Source organism: Platalea leucorodia (assembly GCF_965183815.1).
Source record: "Platalea leucorodia genome assembly, chromosome: 3".
Taxonomy (NCBI): domain Eukaryota; kingdom Metazoa; phylum Chordata; class Aves; order Pelecaniformes; family Threskiornithidae; genus Platalea; species Platalea leucorodia.
The window spans coordinates 23064199-23089615 of NC_138825.1; the positions used below are offsets into that span (position 1 = coordinate 23064199).

The window sequence follows — 25417 nt, forward strand, 5'->3', positions numbered from 1 at the left end:
GACAAGAGGATTGAGTGCAGCCTCAGTAAGTTTGCAGATGATACCAAGTTGGCCGGGAGTGTTGATCTGCTGGAGGGTAGGAAGGCTCTGCAAAGGGACCTGGACAGGCTGGATCGATGGGCTAAGGCCAATTGTATGAGGTTCAACAAGGCCAAGTGTCAGGACCTGCGCTTGGGTCACAACAACCCCAGGCATCGCTACAGGCTTGGGGAAGAGTGGCTGGAGAGCTGCCTGGCAGAAAAGGACCTGGGGGTGTCGGTTGACATCCGGCTGAATATGAGCCGGCAGTGTGCTCAGGTGGCCAAGAAGGCCAACAACGTCCTGGCTCGTATCAGGAATGGTGTGGCCAGCAGGACCAGGGAGGTGATAGTGCCCCTGTACTCGGCACTGGTGAGGCTGCACCTCGAGTACCGTGTTCAGTTTTGGGCCCCTCACTTCAAGAAGGACATGGAGGTGCTGGAGCGTGTCCAAGGAAGAGCAACAAAGCTGGTGAAGGGTCTAGAGAACAGGTCATATGAGGAGCGGCTGAGGGAACTGGGGTTGTTTAGTCTGGAGAAGAGGAGGCTGAGGGGAGACCTTATTGCTCTCTACAACTGCCTGAAAGGAGGTTGTAGCGAGGTGGGGGTCGGTCTCTTCTCCCAAGTAACAAGCGATAGGACAAGAGGAGACAGCCTCAAGTTGTGCCAGAGGAGGTTTAGGTTGGATATTAGGAAAAACTTCTTCACCAAAAAGGTAGTCAGGCATTGGAACAGGCTGCCCAGGGAAGTGGTTGAGTCTCCATCCCTGGAGGTATTTAAAAGACGGGTAGACGTGGCGCTTAGGGACATGGTTTGGTGGTGGGCTTGGCACTGCCAGGTTAATGGTTGGACTTGATGATCTTAAGGGTCTTTTCCAGCCTAAACGATTCTATGATTCTAAGAAGTCTTCTATATCCTTTTCAGAACTTTCATTGGTTTTTGCAAGGCTTTTTGAGGGCTATCAAAAATTCTTTTAATTTTATAAAGGACACAGTAGGTGTAGCAGGAAGTACAGAACAATGATAGAACAGAAATGAAACCTTTTTTTGACAAATTGAAGTGTAGCATTCAGTCCATTAAATTGAGTGGAACTGAACACTTACAGGAACTCTTTTTATTGATGTCATTGCTTGTTCAGAAGCAATTGGAGCTCTAATTTTGTAATCTACACCTATGTGGGACTGTGGAGATGAGTATTATCTGGAGAATTAACGGTTGTGATGCATCTTTCTTCCAAAGCTCTTTAGTAAATATTAATGAAAATGTTCACATTTATCTTAGATGAATTTGAAGCTAGATTTCTGACAGTATGCAGCTTTTTGTAATGCTGTGTGTAAGGTAGAAAAGGGAGATTAAAACACAGAAAGTAGTGTGCTCTTTGGAGAGCCTTTCGCCTCCAGATCTATTGAGAATTTTCAACAGCAGAATGGGAAAAACAAATTCAGATTAGTCTTTTATCTGGAGAAGACTGAGTAAAAACCAGAAATACAGGCAGCCAAGTTTGTTCAACAGGGCATAGTCTCTGTGAAGTGTGACTTGAGTGAAGTGAGTAACAAATGAACAGGTCTTTTTCCTCTGATGCTAGCTCTCAAAACCATGGTGGAGACCTTTTGATTCCTCTGTAGATTCTCTAGGAATCCTCTTCAAAGTCATCCTTCTTGTATGAAAAGAAAAGAAAACAAATGTTGATTTAGCTCCTTATATTCTGGAAAATATGTAGCTCAGGTTATACTTACGCATTCTGTCAGATGTAGAGAGAGAGTTTTATTCTTTGAAAGAATAATCAGAGTTTTATTTTCTTTATTTCTGTCTATTCATGTTTAGAAGCTTATTGTTCCATCTGGTGATAGAAAAGCAAGGACTGATATATTCTTTTGCTAGATATTTTTTTAATTCTGGTGACGTGGTACCTGTTGGTTCACCCAGAAATTATTTTGTGTTTGCTTTACACATGTTTCAACTATGTGTGTACAATTAAAATTGAACTGGAGGTAGTAATTTAATATGCCTTTATTTTGCCTATTTCTTTTTTTAGGCATGTTTCATTTACCGATGTGAATTCAATAGCACGTTATCTGGCTAGAGTTGCTGGTTCTGCTGGGTTGTATGGTTCGAATCTGTTGGAACACACTGAGGTGAGAAGGAATCATGCCTCTCTCTTTTCTTTTCTTTTCCATTTTCTCCTCTCTTTTGGCCTGCAATCAAAGTGTGGAGGTTTTTTGTTTTATTTTGTTTTGTTTTAGTAACTTGTGTCTATTGTTCTGCATTTTATTGTTAGATTGAAGTTCCAACTATGTGGGATGCTGAGAGGGTGTTGTTTTCTTAAGCTTGTTCCTTCTTATAAAGAAGAGTCATAAGTCTGAGCATTGAAAGGGTTGCCCGTTCCCACCCCTGCAACAGCAACTCTTAACCTGACAGTTCGCTAATATAAGATAATTCAGGTTGGAAGGTGATATCTACAGTTTTCCCTCTTCACTTTCCTCAGCTCTGTTGCCATCAGTTGCTACCTTGTAACATGTCAGTATAAAACCGAGGAACTCTGTGTGACACTGAAATACTGAAATAGATTTTGCTGTGTATGATGGACAAAACCCTGACCCCGATTTAATTCAGTGAAATGTGACATCGCCACATAGATGGACTGTTCCCTCGTGCAAAGTCCTGTATTCTGTAATGCTTCCCTAGTGGTACCCCGAGGGCACCAGAATTTTTGTGCCAAAGCAGGAACTTTTTTGGTCTTCCTTGCTTACACAGATTACAAAAAGTTATTAGGAACTGTGGATATGATATGAAACAAGAGAGAATTCTTCCTGAGTCTAGCTCAGAATAATCATATGCTGAATTTCAAGTTGGTAGCTGAAACTAACAGATAAATTGAAATTTATTTCCTCTGAAATTTGGGGAGGGAACTTGATTCAACTCTTTTCTACAACTGCTTGAAGCTAGTAGTAATGACTCTTCAGCCCTTATAGCTGGTCTCAAGAGAAGTGTTGTCTTAGTATATTGCTTGTAAGGCATTTAAAAAGTTGTGGGTTATCTTGTGGCTTTTTAAACTTTCTGACCAAAAACCTTGTTTCCAATTTAAGCCTTGAGACCTCTGCAAACACACTTTCAAGATTGGTATTTCTGATAAAATACTTCTTTTCCCTTCTGCATCTTTTAAAAATAAAGTTGTACTTTGAGAAGTACCGTGACAGCTGCATTTGTGGTGCAAATATTTTGGAGCATAACTGCAAATGACTGAACTGAATTCTGTGGTAGTGTAATTACATCTGCGCCTGCCACGTTGGCTTGAATATTGGAAGGATTCCTGATGCAGTTTACAGAACACTTGCACATGAAATAAGGATAGTGGACTAGAAGAGACACTTAGTCTCTTACAGGATCGAGGGATTCAATTTATAGGTAGGGCTACATTATTAACCAAGGGTCTGATTCTTAATTTTTTTAAATTTATGTACCAAGATATATTTCCTTTTATAGGAGGAGATTGTTTTGCAGGAGGGGGGAGGGAAATGAGGTGGGAGTAGGATTTGATTTCTTCAGATTTAAAAGGAGATGAGGCAGAGAAGATAGGGATGGAGGAGAAAATGGTATGCTTGTCCAGTAGCAGTACCAGGAAGATCAAATAGGTCACGAATGTGGTATCTAAATAGTTGAAGGATAATGATGATTATTATATACTGTGTGTGATAAATAGGAACTGCTGATTATTTTTACCAATGGGAATAGCTTCAGTAAAGTCAGTATTTTCAGCAGTTTGAATACATCCTGAAGGAAGAAATTAAATTTAATCATTCAGTATAGTTTTGGGTGAATGTTTCAGTATATTTTGTTTTAAATATTCTCTGAGCATATATTGTGATTTGTTGTCCAATAATGCTAATGTTCCAGTTAATATTTTCTGTTCAGCTATTAAATGGATTGTATATTACTTCAGATTTTTAACAAGCTGCTTTCTCATTCTTTTAGTAACTTTGACTATCTTTTGTCCCTTAAAACTAGATTGACCATTGGCTGGAGTTTAGTGCTACAAAGTTATCCACTGCCAGCCAGTTTCTTTCAGCAGTCCAAGAGCTCAACCACTGTCTGTCTCTGAGAACGTACTTGGTCGGAAACTCTCTGAGTCTCGCAGACTTGTGTGTCTGGGCTGTACTAAAAGGTATCGGTGTATGTTCTCACTTTCATTGGCTTGCAATCAGTGTATATCAGGAGTCCTCAAATTTCCTTTTTTGTGGATGCTAGTAGTGATTCTTGGCTGTATGACAGATTGTATGCTATTGTACATACTGCTTTGGCCTGTGTTTCGCTAGGAATGGGAATAGTATAGCTTAGGAAACCCTAACATTTTTTAAAATTGTTGTTATGTGTGGAAATCTATAGGATGTAATTATAGATGGGAATTTTTTAACTTCTTTTGTGTAACTGTAAGAGTGTCTTTTTATTACCTGTTTCCTAAATATGAAAATTTGCTGTGGCCCAAAATTTTGGATTAAATGTTTAAATTATTTTGTAATATGCACTAAAATTTTATACACAGACTTCTCCATTACATTATCTTAGTAGAGGACATTTCTTTGGTATTTAGTTTAAATTATTAAAAGAGATATATGTTGCCCTATGAAATACCTTTCAGAGGTTAAAGGAAGCTTTCATGAACTGTTTTTACAGGTTTGGTTTTTATATTCTCTTAGATGTATGTCTAAAGTAGATAGGTGTCAATCTGCCATTCAGTATGACCAAATTCATCTTGCAAGTAAAATACATATTCAAAGTTAAAGGCTAACATCTTTCAGTATTTTTTCAAAGTTGCTGCTCTTGAGAGAAATCCGAAAGGAGTGTACTTCTTTTGTTTTTTTTTTTTCTCCTTTCGCCATCAGAATCTTTCTAATGAAGTTGTGTTCCTTGAAAAGTAGATTGTGGGAATACAGCCCCTCAAAAATAAAGGGTAGTATTGATACATGCCTCACTTCAGATAAAGCTTAGAAAACATCAAATGTAAACACACTAGAGGGATATCATATATTTCTGTCTTGGAAAAAAAAAAAAAGTTGTTAGTAATTTTCAAGTAGGTGATACAAAGAAAAATGTATGTTTCCCCAGTCCCCCCCCACCTTCTGCTTTGATGAATCTAAGAAAGAATTCGTTATATTCTGGGTTTGGAGGGAGTTTGTTTATTTAATTTGCTTTAGAATGATACGTCCCCAAGGCTAAATGTCTTTTCAGAAGAGAGCTTAAGTAGATTTTTTTTAAAAATAATAATATTTTTTTGTCTTAAAAATTGCTGTTGGTAATCATTCCATTTTTATAACTTAATAGCTTAAAAAAATTATTTGTTTTCTAACAGATAATAACATATGGCAAGAGCAATTACAGCAAAACAAAGCTCCTGTCCATGCAAAGCGATGGTATGGCTTTCTTGAGGTACAGCGTGCTTTTCAGTCAGTAGGAGCCAAGTGGGCTTCTGGCACACCAAAGGTTAAAATGGTAAGATTTACTCAGATCCTCTGGAGAAAGTAGCTTTATTTGTGTGAATACACTATAAGACAATTTTTTTTTTAAGTTAGAGAATTAAAAGTTAAAAGGAATCAGTTGTACAGTAAACTAATTTTTTTTAAACTCTTGTTTAAAAATAAAGCTGTCACTTCCATATTTAGGAAGGCATGAGTGGTGTAGTCCAGTGCTTAAATGGAATCATGTGAAAATGACACCTCTTAATCAGCACTGCTCTTTAGATATATTGTTTGCTTTTTCTAAAGAGGATTTTGAGATCCTGATAGAGCTGCAAAGATTGCAGTCTTTGGTTGATTGAACTTGTTAATCACATTCAGGTTAAGAACACGAAGATATAAGAACTTGGCTAGCAACTGTTTTCTTCTGTGGAATAAATTGAACAACTTGGTGGGACTTTTCAGTCCTGGATCAAATTTGAAGACGGAGTAACTTAAAACTCCAGAATTAATTTTGTTTTGATGTACTACGAGTAATGGGAAAGTTGCAAAGAGGGGAATTTGGGGTCCAATATGGCAACTTTTTGTTGTCTGGTTTGAACGGAGACCTTGGAGCAGAAGCTATTATCTAGAGTTTTGTATCTGATTATACAGCTGATGTGATCTGTAATTATGTCTCTGTTAATTTTTAAGGCAACAGAAAAGAAAGCAGATGTCGGGAAGTTTGTGGAACTTCCTGGTGCAGAGATGGGAAAGGTCATCGTGAGGTTTCCTCCTGAAGCAAGTGGGTAAGAAACATAAATACTTTGAGAAGGTTCTATTTGTGGTTTGTTTGTTTTTTTTTTTTGTTTTTTTTTTTGTTTTTTTTTGTTTTTTTTTTTAAAAAAAAGAAAATAGGTGCTTTGGTGAGGGTGTTAACCAGCTTATCAGACAAGACTTTTAAGGCAAAAGAGTAGTTAAAGCTTCGTCCGTATCTACGTTAGAGCTGTATGTTTACTTTTCCTCTATACCTCATTGCAGTGTTGCCTGAACTTGGAATAGGGAGGTTAGTTGCCAGCAGGTGACATGGTGCTGCTCAGCAGTGGGATGAGGAGAAGCAGAAGGATGGCATTTGAATGGATGATGGAGGCGCGTGCACTGACAGGAGCTAAGATGTGTAAATACAGCCTTTATGAGTTGGGTGAAAGGACTCATAGTGCTTCTCAAGGAAGCTTAGATTTGAGAAACGAAAGATGTATGGGATAGCCTCCCTTCGGGAAGCTTGACACCGCGTGTGTAATGGAGGCCTTTGGCCCGGAAATCTGAACTGTATGTAGTCCAAAACCACAAACTCTTTAAAGACCACACACTGGAGATGTGACAGGCCAACTTCATAACTACAGTTTTCAGCCAGCTTTTAATTTTCTGTTTCTTTTTAGAATTGCCTGATGAGCTGTAAAATTTCCATGATTGCATTTCTTCATTAAACGGGCTGTTCAGCATCATGTGACTTCTGTAGTAGTGTTTCTTACTCTATTAGTCCAGTATAAACTGTTGCTTAAATATCATGAGTTATGTATTATGTGCACGTATGTGTATAACATATATTGTTCTCACATCACTTTAGTAGCTTTTCGTGTCTTAATTCTGGTGTTTTACTTAAAACACTGTTTTTTAGGGAGACGTATTTTGAATTTTTTTTGGAAGCAATTTTCATTTTGTGGATTTGGGTTTTTTATATTTAGTTTAAATTGACAGTAGCTTTTTAGCTTATGTTAAAAATACACAGCAACCACCATTTCAGAAAATTCCACTTTACTCAATGTGGTAGGTTCAGATTATGTGGTAGCTGCTACTGAGTATCACCAACAGTTGGTTTAAATTAGTCTGTAAAACTGGAGATAATTGCAGTCCTATCTTTATATCCATAGTGACACTCTAATTTACAGATTTAGGTATTTTTAATAGTTAACTACTAAATTTATTGTAGAAAAAACATAATCTACTTTCATAAATGTACAGTATTTCACCAAATATCCCGGGTTGGTTATTTTTTGTTGGACTTAGGTATTGCTTTCGATTCTTTCTCCTTCCCTCACAAAAGAAAAGTCTAGCTGAAGTAGTGCTGGTGTATATATTTATTTTTTATTTCCTTTTCAGATATCTGCATATTGGTCATGCCAAAGCTGCCCTGCTAAATCAGCACTACCAAGTTAACTTCAAAGGAAAACTTATTATGAGATTTGATGACACAAATCCAGAAAAAGAGAAAGAAGACTTTGAAAAGGTATGATAAGAGAGCAGGGAAATCTGTTCACTGTGTAGCTAATTCAAAGGTAAATGCCATGCAGATCTGCTCTTGCACACTCTTTTGCACTAAATTTTTACGACATCAGTATTAGACATAAGCGTTATGCTTGGAAGAAATTTCCATCATCTTTACCTTAAAAAGCTTAAAGCCCTTTTACTGGTAGCTTATTTCTTCCCTTTCTCCAATGTTTATTTTACAGTATGTAGATATGCAACTCTTGCAATACACTGTTGTTTTCATTGTATAAATACTACTTAGTCTGTAACAAGTAATTTGTTTCAACTTTAATCTCCTTTTCTTGTCCTGCCTCTTTCTTGAAGTTGTCTAAGTCTGATCTCATATAATTATAGGCTGTGAATTAATGATAAGCGCCTGCCTCTCTTTTCTTTCATGCATGTCATATTATTCTTATGGCTTATCCTTCCTGGACAATGGAGCATTCAAAACACCACATCTGGCATGAAGAGGATAGAGGATTAAGAAAGCTAGCTTTCCTGAATATTACAGTATACAATTTCACACTTTGCAGGTTATTCTTGAAGATGTTGCCATGCTGCACATCAAACCAGATCAATTTACATATACCTCAGATCACTTCGAAACAATAATGAAATATGCTGAGAAGCTTATTCAAGAAGGGAAGGCATATGTGGATGATACTCCTGCAGAACAAATGAAAGCAGAGCGTGAGCAAAGAATGGAATCTAAACACAGAAATAACTGTAAGATATTTTAAGCTTCCGTCTTGCTTTCTTATCTTTTTAATTTGGCATCAAAACTTGATTTTTAGTAACAAAGATGGATGAGATGAAAAATTGCGTATCTCTAAGGTCCTTATAGGAACTTGGAAGTGTTCAGTGCTTTGTTCTGCAAGGCTGGAATAAGTGTACACTTAGACAGGTGCAGTAAACTTGTGTATGTATGAATTCATCGCCATTCATTACCACTTTTAAAAAATTCAAAATGTAAAATGTGTGAAAATGAATTCTGGTGTCTAAAGATGGGGGGATGTGATGCTGCTTTTTCTTACTGCAGTAATAAAACATGGTTCTTTATCAACTTCATAATACCTTAGAAAATGATTTATTTTTATTGTTCTTAGGTGTTAATAAGAATCTACAAATGTGGGAAGAGATGAAAAAGGGAACAGAATATGGACAAACTTGTTGTCTACGAGCAAAAATAGATATGAGTAGTAACAATGGATGTATGAGGGATCCAACTCTTTATCGTTGTAAAAACCAGCCTCACCCACGTACTGGAAGTACCTACAAGTATGTCCACTTCCTCTTTGTGTGGCCTGTGATTTTTGCTCTTTTCAGGGCATTTACTATTCCTTAGTAAACTTCTTTTAATACTTGGAACCTGCTAGCATTTTTCAGTCAGAATATGTAATGAGTCTCTTGACTTTCTGAAACTTCTGCAAATGACTTTTAAAATGTGTGAGTTGGCCATCATGTCAGCAGTGAATACTATTTCAGTTTTGGTCTGTAAATACGTTGTATGTCAGTGAAGAGCTTTGAGTCAAAACATGAATTAAGACTTAATGGCTGTATCTTGGACAACAAAGCTGTTTGCTTTAGCTCTTGGAGCTTAAACAGAACCATGGCAATTTTACATGGCGACATTTTTATATTGCTGCAAAATATCCTTGATCTACTTACCTAAGTGGCTGCTTCCATCTTCACAGCAACTGCTGTCTTTGTGCAGAATGAAGAATTACTACATTGTGCATTGAAGTAAGCCTACCCAGTTGTTCAAGGGTATGGTTCAGTGCTTATTTGAAAGCTTTGTTTCCAGCTATACAACTCCTTTTGGAAACATTCATTTAATGCCTGTAAAGCTATGTCTGTGGGTAGGGGTTTGTTTTTAAACATGAAAGCTTTGCACATTATTCAGTCAACTAATGATTCTTTTTGATATTTAAGGAAAAAAAACAAACTATAAGCCAGCATCTTATGTGTTTGAAAAGAACAGTAGCAGTGTACGATTTATTTTTTTTTTTGGTCTTGAATATTAAGGCTATGATCAATTAATTTCTTGAAGACTTTCTTTGTTTTAAAAATGTATTGCCCTCTGGATCTTTTTATGGACAATTTGTTGTGTATGTGCTATTTTAGTCTTGATCTGAAAGTTTTCAGGATTATAGATTATAAATATTTATAATGCTTAGTTTAAATGTTTACATGCGAGGAAAGTGTTTTGTTCTTCTGTCCTGCTAATTGAAGGTCTTTATTCTCAGGGTTTATCCCACATATGACTTTGCCTGCCCCATTGTTGACAGTATTGAAGGTGTCACACATGCATTAAGAACAACTGAGTACCATGACAGAGATGAACAATTCTACTGGATCATTGAGGCACTGGGCATAAGGAAACCTTATATATGGGAGTATAGCCGTCTAAACCTCAACAACACTGTGCTCTCTAAGAGAAAGCTTACGTGGTTTGTCAACGAAGGGCTTGTGGATGGATGGTATGTTACATGGTTGTAGTTCAGCATTGTTCCTTAAGATACTTGTGACTGATGCATGCATTCTCTGTTTTAGACAGTGCTTAGATATCACAGCAGCAGGAATGAATATTTAAACAATGTTTGAGAACATAGATTAATTACAGTGGCTTCTGCATGTGCAATGTGCCTGTTTACTACTCTGCAGTAACGGTGTACGTACACACTCATATCCTGTAATAAACATGAGGTAGCTTATTTTTGGACTCTGGCTCTTGCTACGGGTGCTACTTACACATTTTCCAATCTGAGTCATCAGATACGTTCCTGAGGAATACCAGAAGGGGGCCTGAATTGAAGAACTTCTGGTCCTATCCATCTAGTCAAATCCGTCCTACTTCCCTCCCGCCTGCCCTCCCACTCCTTTCTTTCTGTTCTTTTTTTCATGTTAACTGGATTTCTGCAGATGGTGCTCGATGGCCTAGTAGCCTAAGTATTTTCCTAGAAAGGGTGAGCCGTGGGTTTATACTTCTGCAAGTAGCTCAGAGTCTAGAGAGGCTGCTTCTTTGTTCATTCCCACAATGGGCTAGCTGTGAAAGCAAACCATCTGAAGTCTTCTCCTCATAGTACAGGAGTCTGAAGAAATCCATGGATAACGCTAAGTCAGATAACTGCTTGTAGTATTTTTCCTGGACTGCTTTTGAGTGATTCTGTGCTCAGCCTATGGGAGCATCATTTTACACAAGTTTCTAGGCTGCCTAGTTGTCTTGCTTAGGTGTGCCAAGTGTGCTTTTTTTTTTTTTTGTTGGTTTTATTTTTCAGCTGTGTTGGAAGCCTAGATTCCTAGCTTATGCATGGAGCCACTCTAGTAGAGCCAGACTACTTCTTCCCCCCCCTCCCCGAGGTGTAGCTGGTCTTATGATGACCTCTCCCTCCCTATTCGGTCCTCAGTGAGGTTTGATTTGTGTTCCCACCAACATATTTTTTACATTTCAGATTAGGCCTTTTTATTTCTTGCATAAGAGAAGAAAACCACAGAATTCTATCACTTATGTCATTGAGAGACATCATCATTGTCACTCATCTTTTTCTGGTTTCTCTTGAGCAGGAAACAATCAAGCCTTGTTGTTTCAGGTTCCATTATTCAGGTGCCATTGAAAAGGAAGTAATGTGATAGGAACATAACTTTTGCCTTGCCAGTTTTTGAGGGACTTAAGATTGAATAGATATAGCAGATGAGCCACCTCACCAAGAGATGGCTTCCCCCCTGGGGTGAAGTAGAAGAAAATCTGCACCACGCATTTTGTATGGATAAGAGTTCAGTCTTTTCTGTTAGGTCTTCTCATCTAGCTCTTAATTCACACAAGCGAAATACACTGACACTGGGCCTTTCATGCGTGGCAGTATTAGTATAAGTTTTTGATCAGTCTGACTAATAGGTAGAACTTAGCATGCAATACTGATGAAACATCTTTTTCTACCAGGGATGACCCAAGATTTCCCACTGTGCGTGGTGTCCTAAGAAGAGGCATGACAGTTGAAGGGCTAAAACAGTTTATTGCTGCTCAGGTGGGTGTTTTCTTCTCTTCTGATTCTTTGAATCTCACTTTGTAAGGACAAGTTTTTGTGAAGCTTCAGTCAAAGTACGTGTCACTGGGAGGTTTCTTCTTTGAAAAGTTGGCTGCTTTCAAGTGTACTGCTTCAACAATATTAACACTGGCAAAATGGGCTAGCAGGTTCCTTATTTTAAAAAGTGTATATTTTGCAAGCTCAAGATGCCTTTCTAAACTGTTTTGATGAATGCAAACAGTAGAGGGTTTGTAGTCTTTAAAGGCCTTTGTTTTAAATGGATCTAATAGCTAGAATATTTATATTAATGTGTTTTTTTTCCAGGGTTCCTCTCGATCTGTCGTGAATATGGAGTGGGATAAAATTTGGTCCTTTAACAAAAAGGTATGTGCTTACTTGAATTTGATGCTACTCCTGATATCCTCGTTCTGGGATATGTAGAGAATCCAGTGTTCATTGGAGTGCTTATCACAACAACTAGCAGTTGCAATATCTTGCATCATTTAGCACACTTTCAGGAAAATGGAATGTTCCCCCCCCTTTCTAACCTGATCTAGCACTAATCCTATTGATTCTCCTATACCAATACTTACCTGCCTTACTTAGTAGTATGGGGAAAGATAATGATATTGCTGTAAAATCTGATATGAAAACTGCATTTCATTTTTCTGCTTTCAAGCTGCGAGCTATCTGTAAGAAGGTATTACTTAATGCTTTTTACCTTAGCATATAGCTTACAGTGCTGTAAGCATACGTAGCATAAGCTATCATTTTGCAGCTTCATAGCACAGTCACATTTGCTTATATAACAGGAGCTCTACAAACCCACTGAAAATGCATTATTCCTAGTTTTAAAAGGCTGCCCATTTCTGGTTTGGCTTATTTGTTAACGTAAACACAAATCTTACTCAATTTGATTCACGTTGGCCGCTTTTCCTTTCTGTGGCAAAAGGACTAATGCGCTGGGTATACTGCCTATGTAGATAAAGCCAGCACTGCTGATGTTTCTGACTGAATGTCAAATAAGGAATATTGCATCTTGACATGATTAGTTGCTTTCTGGCAGCGGATGCTTGGACACTATAATAAGGCGAATTGTTATAATGCTGATTGCATATTTTGTGTGATTGTGGAAACACCTGTTATTTTGCATTGGGATTCCCGCTTGGTTTTGCTTAGATAGTACCCAGATCTTTTCATTTAAGTAGTTTTTGCTTGTCTGGCATGTGTCTTGTATTTCTTCATGTATTTTGCATTTGGTCGGCTACATAAACAAAGGTTTATGAATTGGTTCTTTCTGTTGCTGCATAAATATATTTATGACTAAGAATTGGATTTTGGGGAGGAGTCCACAATGGACTGTCAGGGCTCATTTTTTGAATTGGCTTTGAAACTGGGTTTCTTAGACCTCTGACTCAACTCCTTGGACAGCACCATATTTATTAGCCAATTTTGTTTACATGTATCTGTGCAGATAGTTTGCAATCTGCAATATGAGCAAAACCAGTTGGTTGCATGCAGGTAGTAGTTCTGAGCTCAAAGACTTCATTGGTGTGAGAGCTCTTATTTTATATGTTATCCTGTAATTATGCTACTGACTTTTTAACACCTGTCATCCGAGGAAGGATTGTGAGTTTTAATGAGTAAAATAAAGAGCCTGGTAATAAAGTTGTAAAAATCAGTCATTTAGTTATCAAAATTATGATATTAAATCACACACCTATATTTTGAGATAAATACACAAGTCCTTTTTTAAAATGAGTGTTTAACATTTAGGAGCCTGACTTCAGTGATAATGAACTTACAAATGTGTGACTTCTTAAAGGTATATCTTCAAATGTATATCGTATCACCTTACTTGCTAATGTCAAGTGATGAGATGCTAAATATTTTTTTCTAAAATTGCCATGTAGTTTTTCACATGAGCAGGAATAAACTAAGGAGAAGAAAAGTCACTGTATATTAATAAAAGCAGGTGTTTTCCTTTGTGTTAGTTTCTAGTTAAACTGGTAGATCTCTGATATTCCTTTTGGACCTAGACAACTCTTTTACCTGAATTATGTTTTTAAGTGCCTCTAAACAGTTTGTCAAACCAGTATTTCAGGTATGAAAAATGCTGTGAAAAACTATGTCAGCTGAGTTTGAAAATGGACAATAAAAATATAAGAAGACATTTTAGTGGTATCTTTTTCTTGCCAAACTCATGTTGTAGAAATCCTGATGAAATCAATGTTATCGTGTTGCCTTATTATAGTATCTAATGCGTCTGTATTAAAATTGCAGACTTAATTTGTGCTTCCTCTATAGCCAGGTCTGTCCCTGATTCTGCTGGAGTACTGACCTGGAAAATGAGTATGGGATCAGGTCTTGTGCTGCTGGAAAAAGAATAAACTGCACTGCTAAATTATTGCTTTAAATTCAGCTACCTAGAGAGAAAGTGGTCCAGATGTATTAGCCTATGTGCATAGTAAAACGATATCAAAGTAAATTTTGCTGTCTTCCCTGTGAGGCATTATCTCATAATTTGGGCTACTTCTGGTGTCAGTAGTACCCAATCCATAGTTTTTACTCAAAATATTTCAGTAAAGATGGGAAATTGTGAAGTATTACCACTGTTGTCTCGCTTTTCTCTTCTATAGCTTTGGATTAAAGTAACAGTAAAGCAAACATAAAAAAATGCAGTAACATAAAGAATACCAGTTAATATTCCTTTTTGGTGGTTGTTTTATACAACATCTTATTTCTCTGTCAATGTCATATAGCCATGATCCCCCTCATTTGTTTTCTGTAGGTTATAGACCCAGTAGCACCTCGGTACACTGCTTTACTGAAAGATGCAGTGGTCCCAGTAAATATTCCTGAAGCTCAAGAGGAGATGAAAGAAGTGGCTAAACATCCAAAGGTTCTTGCTTTCCTCTCTTAATATTCTTGTATTGCAGATCAGTAAGGTTGGAAGTACCTTGGCTTGGAGCAGTCAGCAAGGAGAGTCCTGGTTTTAACTTGCTCAGCCAGCATGAGATAAAACTAAGGTGTACTTTTTTCACAGAATTGTCAAAAAGTTGCAACTACCAAATGTGTTTGTTCTGTTAAGAGGATGTGGGAAACTGATTTTGTAAATATATAGAGTGCATATAGACAGTGCATTGAAATGCCTCTCTGGGAGTTTTCGGAAGAGGTGAGATGCTACAAGTATGGAGTGATGCTCAGACAGTTTTTATTATTGTTTGATACTAACTTTCACAGAGAAGTTTAAATATAAAGCTTGAATAAAATTTTATGAGTATAATACAGCAGATACTGCTTATCTGTATGAGTGTGGAATGCAGGAGATTTTTTTTTAAATAGTTTATAAAGTTAGACTTATGTAGAGAAGTGATATATTAACTTGTTAATTCTACCAATCTCTGGATTTTTTAATATGACTTTTGAATTCGGATAGCAAATAGTTATTATCAAAAGTTAAGAATTTGCTAATTTGATACTCTTAGTGTCCAGTAAACAGAATAATATCCCTTAAGAAGGGAGATGTGTTACTGATACAATTCTTTTTTGGCACTACAGTTAGGAAAGATGCTTTCCTTTGAGTGCAGCATCTCAAATTGTACTTAAGCTTCACTGAAAGCATCCCTTAGATATCACACTTATACTGAGAAACAAGTGAATGTTGTTGAGGTTTTGCTTCATTTATTTGTTTTTATTTTGTTGCTCTGTGTGTTCCTGGAGCCATTTCTTGTAACCGAGAGGTGGACATCTAGTTTGCCCTTTTCCCCATGACAGATAAACAAGGAAACAGGTTTTGAGCAGATGCAAGTGAGAATTGTGACTCTTTAAGAGTCAAAAAGTCTGAAGTTTGGTCAGATGCAAGCCAGCATATTAAAACATTGACATTAAAAATGCTGCCTCCCGTATATAATGAAGTAAGTACTGACCAGAAGAAACAAATTTCAAAGTCCTGATCAGTTGAAAAAATCTGAACTCCGAGCTGTCTGCCCTTTTTTTTTTTTTTAAAGTTTATCTCCATTGTCGAGATGCTTTAAAGCTGAGTATTTTTAGTGTTATAAGCGACATATTTCCAATTTCTATCTTTAAAAATCTATGCAACTGAGAGAAGCTCCATGTTTGTTTCCATATTAGCTATATAAAAAAGCAAAAAAGAAAGTTACGAAATTATTTTTGAAGGGAATTTGCATAGCAAAATGGAAACTTGAGAAAAACTTGCTTAGTTTTTGCCTGTAAGATCTTAAAGATATATGGACCTTAAGGAAATGGGGTATGCTAACGGCTGTGCTGGAGCTAGTATTAGATAAGAGGTAGGATTTTTCTGAGTGTACTGTCAGAGGAACACATGCAACACTTGTGAACCAGAAACCTGAGTGAGTTGTGGAAAAATACTATAGCTTTGCCTTGCTCTCATTGTCTGTCTTCTATCTTCATCTGTCTTCTGTCATAAAGCAAGCAATGTTTTGGCACTGCATTAAATGTTGTCAGCTTATATAAATAACAGTTTCTCCTTTGAAATAAAAATTATTATTCACAGAATGCCGATGTTGGGTTGAAACCTGTGTGGTACGGCTCCAGAGTCCTGATCGAGGGTGCAGATGCAGAGACCCTGACAGAGGGCGAGGTGGTTACATTCATAAATTGGGGCAATATTATCATCACTAAATTAAACAGGTAACAAATACTAGGAGATGAAATGATTATTTGCTTTTCAGCTTTTTATTGATTTTTGTAATAGGTAGTTTGAAACAGTAAAACATTAGTGGTTGTCCATATATGTCCATTCTATGATTCTGTATATAAATATCTACTTTGAAATTTGTCAGAAAACAGCATGTTAGCATAGAGCATATTTTACTGTAGATTCAGGTCTGAAATCACCAGTCAGTCCTGATACTGCGTGTCCCTCTCCTCTGGTGTTCTCCATGTATCTGTGGTACTATTTCTACTGTGAAACAGGTTTTTCAGACAAAAAGAAAACCACGTGGTATTTTAACAACTTTCACCCTGTAATGAACACCTGCTTTTGCATGCTAAAAAACTACAGCTATCACAATTTCAGTTGCTGAACTGTTAAGGTGGGGGAAGGAGACCGTTAATGTCATCATAGTATCTTTGAAATGCCTGTGTTGAGACAGTGGCAGAATGGGGTGAGCCAGGATAGAGAACATAAATAAGTAGAGATTTTATTTCCCATGTTCCTTACTGTCTCTTTATATGTAAGAAATCAAAACTAAAGGAGATCTTCAACAGGAGTGAATACACTCTTTCATTTCCTGTGTGTCTCCCACACTTCAAAAAATGAGCTCTGAACACTTGTTTTTCAGTGAATCTATTGATGGGCTGTAGTATAAAAGGAGAACAAATCACTTAGGCTTTACTTTTATAATTTCTGTTTTCCTGTAGAAATTCAAGTGGAAAAATTGTGTCCATCGATGCCAAGTTGAACTTAGAGAATAAGGACTTCAAAAAAACGACTAAGATCACTTGGTTAGCAGAAACTCCACGTGCACCACTCATCCCAACTGTCTGTGTTAATTATGAGCATCTGATCACTAAGCCAGTTCTAGGTAAAGATGAAGATTTCAAGCAATATATTAACCGAAATAGCAAGGTGAGTGATCTTTTTGTCCCTGTTTATTCCACAAAGCTTAATGTTTGGTTTTGGTTTTTTTTTTTTTTTTCCCATCACTATTTCTAATTACGCTTTTTTTAATCTTAAGATTTCATTTGTCAGACAAGTAAATCATATGCTGGTGTATCTAGTTTCCGTGTTTTCCATTTAACCTCTCATAATTACAAAATTATAAAATTTGACTCATGTTTTTTCTCAGGCATTAATTACGTGGCTTTTACACATCTGTGACCAATAGTTTGAGTTTTTGTCTTGATACATTGTTACGATATGGCATCTTATTGCGAGTACGTGTTCTGCTGCCCCTGGAATAAATCAGAAAATTGCCACTATCCTTCAACAGCTCTACTGTATTCCTTACTATTTCTTGTGCTCTGTTAGATTTGGACTGATTTCTTTTAACACTTACAGCAAGAAGAACTGATGTTAGGTGATCCTTGCCTTAGGGAGTTAAAAAAAGGGGACATCATACAACTTCAGAGGAGAGGATTCTTTATTTGTGATCAACCCTATGAACCAGTGAGGTAAGCTACCTGAGAATGGCCTAAGCAGACTTCACAGAATTTGTTTTACCTTGCTGTGTTTTAATGTTTTCGCACACGCATTGGCAAGAGTAATGTTGCCTGCAAAAATGTTCACCTTTACCATGACCTTTCTGTGGAATATTTCTGTGGACTGCCACGGCTTCTAGCTTGTAAGCACCTACGTCTTCAAACTAAGCCAAGCACATGGCACTTTCGGTGCACCCCAGCTACCTTGGACTTAGTAGAGACATTATGGTTTCCTTGTGTTTCTAAGTATATAAATTAAGGAACAATGTTACAAAATAAAACAGGCGTTTGCCCAATTAGAGTGTGCACATACTATTTAATTGTAACAGTTCTTTAGCAAGCTACTAAATTACACTGTATTTCAGCATAATAATATAACATAAAGAAAACTGGTATGTAACAGGAATCAATGCAGATCCCCAATTATGTCAATTTGGCTAACTACAATCGTGTACAAAGATAAACTTGCAGTTGTCCCAGAGCATCTTCTAGAAAGAGTAGAACATTTGTTTCAATAAACATTTCATATGTATCTTGTATTTCCTTTATTGTTGTGTTTTCTGTAAATCCTGTTATAGTCCTTACAGCTGTAAAGATGCCCCATGCATTTTGATTTACATCCCTGATGGACACACTAAGGAAATGCCAACATCTGGGTCAAAAGAGAAGACTAAAGCTGAAACTGCAAAGAAAGAGGTAAGCTTGTGTTTTAGAGAAGTGCCATAAAATGTATTACTGTACATCTATTACTGTACAAGATTATCATGCTAAATACTTTTTTTTTTTTTTTTTTTTAAGGCTAGTTCATCTGTAAAAGGAAAATCTGCTCCACTTGTTAGTGATAACTCTACTCCAACCTGTACTGTATCTGATGGTCACCTGGTCATTTACAACAGGGTGTCTGCACAGGGTGATATAGTTCGTGACTTGAAAGCTAAGAAGGCAGCAAAGGAAGACATTGATAAAGCTGTGAAACAGTTGCTGGCCTTGAAAGCAGAATACAAAGAGAAGACAGGCCAGGAGTATAAGCCTGGAAATCCTCCAGTATCTGTAACTGAACAGTCTTCGAAGCTTGAGACCTCGGGTACCCTGGACAGTAAAGCTCTGTATGATAAAGTAGCAGAGCAAGGAGAAGTGGTCCGAAAACTGAAAGCTGGGAAAGCACCTAAGGTGGCTGATTAAACTGATTATATTTTTTTGTTTGTTTGTTTGGGTTTGCATAGCCCATTGTCCTCTGTCTGTGGAGGTGGATGGGTGCTTATGGTTCCATGTTTTCATAGTGATCATCATTTGGACCGGGCTCTGTTCTGTCAAGACTTGTGTTTTCCAATACTTACCTTTTAGCTAGATGGGTATGACAAAGTTTGTGTTAATACGCATAAAGATGCCAGTAAATTCCTATCTTTCTTAGACTGCTGTTCTGAAATGTGGACAGGGTTCACCCCACAGCATGAGTGGATTAAGTATCCAAATCTGGTCCTTGGGGTTGACGTGTCCTGCAGTATTTATTTATTTAACTAAATATGGTCGAATTATGCAACTTCATAGGATTGACTTGTTGCTATTTAGACCTTAAAAACAAAACAAAAACAAAATACAAAAAGGAAAAAAGAAAGTAAAGATCCAGATACAACAGATATTTTTGAAACGTCTTCCTGTCTGGAGCTGAGCATAGAAAACATAGCTACTAGTAGCTCTTTTCTTTCTGTTCTTTCTAATGCAGAGCAAGAAAAGATGGGAAATAACACACTTTGTCTGGTGGTTAAATACTGTTCATAATAGTATCTTGGTGGCACTATAAAATCAAATAAATGGGAAGATCTAAACTAATTTATTGTTATAATTTTATTTAGGACTATCAGGGTTGTATATCCCTTAACAGGAGTTTGTTAAAGTAGGAAAGTAGTAGAGAAAAATTCTCTGAACAACTCTACTAAATAGTTCAGAAAATGGAATAGCTGCGCATAAACTGCAGGTCTTTTCATAAAAGTATTTAAGGTGTACTTCGTAGTCTTATATCTCTCTGTCTTTGTTCCTCCTTCTTTCTGCCCCTTCCTTTCTCTTTCAGGATGAGATAGGTGCTGCTGTGGAAGTCCTTTTATCCCTAAAGGCAGAATATAAACAACAGACAGGCCAGGAGTACAAACCTGGAAGCCCGCCTGTGGTCTTTGTCCCTCCTCAGTCTTCTCCTGTTTCTACTCTTCCATCTCCATGTCCAGTAGACAGCAAATCTCTATACAACAAAGTAGCTGAACAAGGCGAAGCGGTCCGCAAACTTAAATCGGAGAAAGCTTCAAAGGTGTAATAGCAGTGAATACTTGAGTGGAACAATATTTTCAGTTCAGACTAAAACCTAGTTACAGGTTTTGTGAAACTTGAGGAACAAAATATAAGCAAGCACTTTCAAATTCTGTGAAGTGCTTTCCTAAATTGTCTTAAGCTGTACGGCTGACTTCATGAGTTCTGTGATAGTGCATGGAAAATCTGGAAAATAAACAAACAAGTAATTTTTTTAGTGATACAATATAAGTGAAGCAGAATATAGGCAGTAACTTGAAAAAAGGGCTGTAACTTGAAAGCTAGAATAGCAATAATAAATTTGGTAGTAATTTGATAGTGGCCAGGGAACCATTCTTTATTCAGAGTCTGAGCATTTGCTGCCATTCTCCAGTATACAAAGTCACGGACTGCTGTAACTGCAGGGAACAAAGCTGCCTACATGGGAAGCTTTCATTGCACAGAAATCAGCCCTTACATATACTGCCTGATTAAGTCCTTTGATGTGCAACTCGTAGGTATTCTGGCTAAAAAGTTTTACCACAGAACTCAATAATAACTTATAATAACAAGTTTGCTCTAGAAGTTTTACTATAGCAGCTATGTTAGTGCCATTTTAGTAAAGGTTATGTTATCTTGGCTATTGTGTTGCATCTCTGTTGTTTCTCTCTTTATCTGCAACTGCTGTTTTTCCTTTCTTGCTTCAGGAACAAATAGATGAGGCTGTGAAAATTCTTTTAAATCTAAAAGCAGAGTATAAACAAAAGACAGGTCAAGAGTACAAGCCTGGAAATCCACCTTCAGCTCCTCCTTGTATACCTTCTACTACACTTCCATCTTCTCTATGCTGCAGTAACTCGGCACCCTGTAGCTTAGTGGATGGCAAAGCACTTTATGATAACGTAGCTGAACAAGGGGAAGTGGTACGCAGACTCAAAGCAGAGAAAGCTTCCAAGGTACAATAGTAAATAGAGAGTAAGCGATTGTAATTCTTACCACATTTTGCCACTGGGGGGAAATCTTTCACCAAGTAATGATCAAACAGTGTACTAAACTCCCTTATGTCCGGGTCATAGCTTAGCCATCAAACTTGCATGGTCTGATAATGCCACGCAAGGCTACTCTGATGCTGGATACTTTCTTGACTCTGAGATACAAATTCTAAATTTGACTGGTGTAGAAAGTCAAACTTAACGTCTTGCATCTAGATGAATATGCACAAGCATAGCAGATAGCAACCCTGCAGAAGTTTTTAATATATTTTGCTTTTTCTTGCTGTATTTGGGACAAGTGAAGATAAAAGTATCTAGTGTCCTGCAACAAAAGCAAGACTTTTCAAAACTTGACTAATTCAGTGATAGTTGTGGAAAAGAACATGAGAAAAACCTATATGTTTTCAGGAGCTGCTGTTTTTTTCCGCCCATGTTTCTAACTTGGAGAATTGGTTTCGGTGCTGGGTTGGGTTTGTTTGTTGGTTTTTTGTTTGTTTGTTTGCTTTGAAAAAGCCCTTTTCTAAAACAGTTTATTGTGTTTTTCAGTGTAGATTCTGCTACTAACAGGTTGTATCTGGCCAGGTGAGCTAGGGGAACATTCTGGTACTATGCAACAGCTCTCAAACATGCTCCCGTTGCTTGGGGGAGAGCTATTATTTGAGTCCTCCCCTGATTATAAAACACCGCTTATTGCTAGATAGAAATTTTATTTTATTAGCCTGAAAATCAATGCTTCTTGTCAATTCTGTCTTTAATTCTCACCAGTACATCTTGCTATTTGTCCTCCATATAGGATGAAATAGATGAAGCAGTAAAACTCCTTCTTTCTCTAAAAGCTGACTACAAGGAAAAGACTGGGCAGGACTACAAGCCAGGACATCCACCAGTAGCTCAAGGTGCTTTGCCCCAGGCATCAAGCACAGTACCCAGTGGTCCAGACACACCGGAAGCGAAAGCCCTGTTTAGCAAAGTAGCTCTTCAAGGAGATGAAGTTAGGAAATTGAAATCAGAAAAAGCAGAAAAGGTAAAAACATACTGTAATATAAAAATGTAATATATGTATTTAAATCTAAAAATCTATTTTAAATTCAGTGTGATTATGGAAATTAGAAATATACATTTAGAATAGGCGGCATTTGAATTTTGAGATCTGAAACGTACTTTTAAAATGATTCCTCTCAGATATGGTCCTTAAAATATTAACACATTTAAGTATTGGCTTTTGCAGGTCTTTCTCCCAACACTGTGTGGGTGTGCACAATACCATACATAGATCCATTTTATTTTTTTGATAAAGCCATTTTATTCCTGTGATTTCTGTATGAATTTATCTTTATTTTTTTGTTCTTCAAGGAAAAGATAGATGCAGCTGTTAAGGAACTTCTTCAGTTGAAGGCCCAGTATAAGTCTGTTGCAGGAGTTGACTATAAACCAGTTTCTGCTAGTGGCACTGATGACAAAGACAAGAAGAAAAAAGAGAAAGAGAACAAGTCTGAAAAGCAGAGTAAACAACAGAAGCAAAATGATGGCCCAAAAAAAGAACCTTTGCAAGGACAGAGTGGTAATGAACTTGCCTCAAATGGATCAGGAGAGGGTCAAGGCCCTAAGAAACAAACCAGGTAAAGATGTGATCTTTAATCTATTTGCTAGAAACCTCAACTGTCTACCTCTGTTCAGAGTTAGAGCTCTTTTTTTAGGTTTCTCATTTCACTCGACAGTGTGGACATTTGCAAAATAACTGTTCATTTTCATATTTAGGATCAAGCCAAAAGCAAGTTACCAAAATTCATTTAGTGTCAGTTGTACCTCAGCATCCTACTGAGGAAAATTCTGCCTAGCCTGTAAAAAGCATAAAGCAGTGTGCACACTCTCTTACTGTGGGTACTGTTACTGTCATTGAGAACTTGCAATGCTTCTTTATTTGCTTCTGCAAATGTGCTGCTATATCTTGCTCAGTATAAACCCCTTATGGTTATTTCATTGTACCAGGGTTTCCAAAATATTTACTGCAATGTTACCGTTTAACCCCAGCTGGTGACTGAGCACTGCACAGCCGCTTGCTCACTCCCTGCCCCCGGTGGGATATGGGGGAGAAAATTGGAAGAGTAAAAGTGAGAAAACTCATGGGTTGAGATAAGAACAGTTTAATAATTGAAATAAAATAAAATAGTAGTAATAATAATAAAAGAATATACAAAGCAAGTGGTGCGCAATGCAGTTGCTCACCACCCGCTGACGGATGCCCAGCCAGTTCCCAAGCAGCGGCCCTCCGGCCAGCTTTCCCCTAGTTTGTATACTGAGCACGGTGTCACATGGTATGGAATATCCCTTTGGCCAGTCTGGGTCAGCTGTCCTGGCTGTGCTCCCTCCCAGTTTCTTGTGCATCTCCAGCCCTCTCAGTTGGTAGAGCATGAGAAGCTGAAAAGTCCTTGATTTAGTGTAAGCACTACTTAGCAACAACTAAAACATCAGTGTGTTACCAACATTATTCTCATGCTAAATGCAAAACACAGCACCATACCAGCTACTAGGAAGAAAATTATCCCAGCTGAAACCACGATATGCGAGTACCATGAGAAGTATGTAGCCCAACCCAGAGCAAGGCAGTGCTGTTGTTGATGGTGGAACTCTCCAGTGATGACTGCTGTGCATCACCTCTCCTGCTCCCACCCTGAAAGTTTAGAAGTCTTTCCACAGCATGTATCATGCAGGACAATTTATTTCCTGTTTCAGATACATAGATCACATGTTAGAGACAGAGATGTGGCTAGTTTGTGTAGAAATTATGCCAGAAAAATGCATTTTTCACCCTTAAAACTTCTCTGTTTGTAGAGATATAAAAACTTTACTTTTATCTACTGTCATTTGAGTCTGATGAGTTTAGCCTTCTTTAGAATCTTGTAGTTTTACGAGTTATCTTTATTTTGGTGGTAGGATCAGTTTTCTGTCTTGAACAGTGTGGCTGACATTCACATCCATGGTGAATTCAAGTTGCGTATGTTTCCTGAAATTGTAGCTACCAGCTAGGTAAGAAATTTTTAAAGTGAAGAGTAAGACAGCTTACACACAAGTCTGGTTAATCTTAGGTTCTTATTGGAAGTGCTTGGGTTTTTTAGTGCATCATTATGAGGTTCTTTGATGCAACATGAGAATTAGAAGGGTTCAAACAGTAGAAACGAAATGGAGCTGTTTTTATGAAATACTCTCTTTAGCCAAGGTAAGGAAATGCTAGCAATTCCTACTAGCCAATACATACTGAACTCTCAGAAAAAAATTTGGGAAAAGCTAGCTTTCTGAAGTAAAATTAAAACATTCTGTTCTATGCCCCCCTTTTTCTGCTGTCCCTCCCCCCTGCCCTCCCAAGAAGAAAAAAGGGTTAGGATAAACTTCACTGCTAAATGCTGTACAGCACAAATCTGGTTCTTTTCTAATGTCGTAGGCTGGGTCTAGAAGCTAAAAAAGAAGAAAATCTTGCAGACTGGTTCTCTCAGGTAAGTGCACATTGGCTTGAATTAAAGATTTATTTCGTTCTCATATAAATCAAAATCTGTTTTGGATTTACATCTTATCTTGTATTTCTGTTTTTTGTGTTTGGTTTTTTTTTTGATACAAAACAAAGTACTTGCTCTTTCTATTTCTTACATTGCTATCAGGGTTGAAAATAGAAGTGCCTGGATTGAAGAGCTGAATAAGTTTAGGAAGCTGTATAAAGGATGAGCATCAACCATTTCACCCTGCCATATATATATATGTATGAATTCGTCTTTCATTAAGAGTGCAAAACTTCAGTCAAGTGATAGGAATTTCACAGGCTTGGGAATTTTATATCACCTCAAGATGATGTATAACAAAAATTAGTATCTGTTGTTACGCAATGAGTTTGCTGGCTCCGGAGGTTCAAAACAACGAGAGTAGGGATGATTGGTTTAGATTAGCCTACTTATGAAAGATTGCAAATGGATATCAGTGGTGTACATTGCCTCTCACTAGTGTAATTTTTCATATACCCTAAGGAATAAAAATCTTCTTTGACATGAGCTAGAGACATTTCTTAGAAAAGTGCAGTTTGTTGGTACCTGGAAATTAGCTATTGTCTCTTACTTGGATTCATGGAATTCAATTTAAGTGTTTACATTATTCAGATCTATTATTAAATTTAATGTTCCTGCTTAACTTTCTCTAAT

The 25417-nt window shown here is 37.3% G+C and overlaps 1 protein-coding gene across 3 annotated transcripts in view; it reads left to right on the forward strand.

The window, feature by feature from the left end:
• Positions 1-25417, forward strand: part of EPRS1 (glutamyl-prolyl-tRNA synthetase 1) — a 43993-nt gene that overhangs the window by 7811 nt on the left and 10765 nt on the right. For 2 of the 3 annotated variants that reach the window (XR_014227735.1, XM_082307497.1), the window contains exons 3-21: positions 2053-2152; positions 4023-4179; positions 5365-5504; positions 6161-6255; positions 7607-7733; positions 8287-8479; positions 8860-9031; positions 10000-10233; positions 11694-11778; positions 12103-12162; positions 14570-14680; positions 16316-16452; positions 17185-17392; positions 17825-17937; positions 18543-18660; positions 18763-19134; positions 22027-22257; positions 22587-22852; positions 24673-24724. Coding sequence is in view for 2 of the 3 variants with exons in the window: in XM_082307497.1 (XP_082163623.1) it covers positions 2053-2152; positions 4023-4179; positions 5365-5504; positions 6161-6255; positions 7607-7733; positions 8287-8479; positions 8860-9031; positions 10000-10233; positions 11694-11778; positions 12103-12162; positions 14570-14680; positions 16316-16452; positions 17185-17392; positions 17825-17937; positions 18543-18660; positions 18763-19134; positions 22027-22257; positions 22587-22852; positions 24673-24724 (2971 nt within the window). In the remaining variant the exon portion in view is untranslated. The remainder of the gene's footprint in view (positions 1-2052; positions 2153-4022; positions 4180-5364; positions 5505-6160; positions 6256-7606; positions 7734-8286; positions 8480-8859; positions 9032-9999; positions 10234-11693; positions 11779-12102; positions 12163-14569; positions 14681-16315; positions 16453-17184; positions 17393-17824; positions 17938-18542; positions 18661-18762; positions 19135-22026; positions 22258-22586; positions 22853-24672; positions 24725-25417) is intronic. The other variant, XM_082307498.1, reaches the window with a different exon arrangement.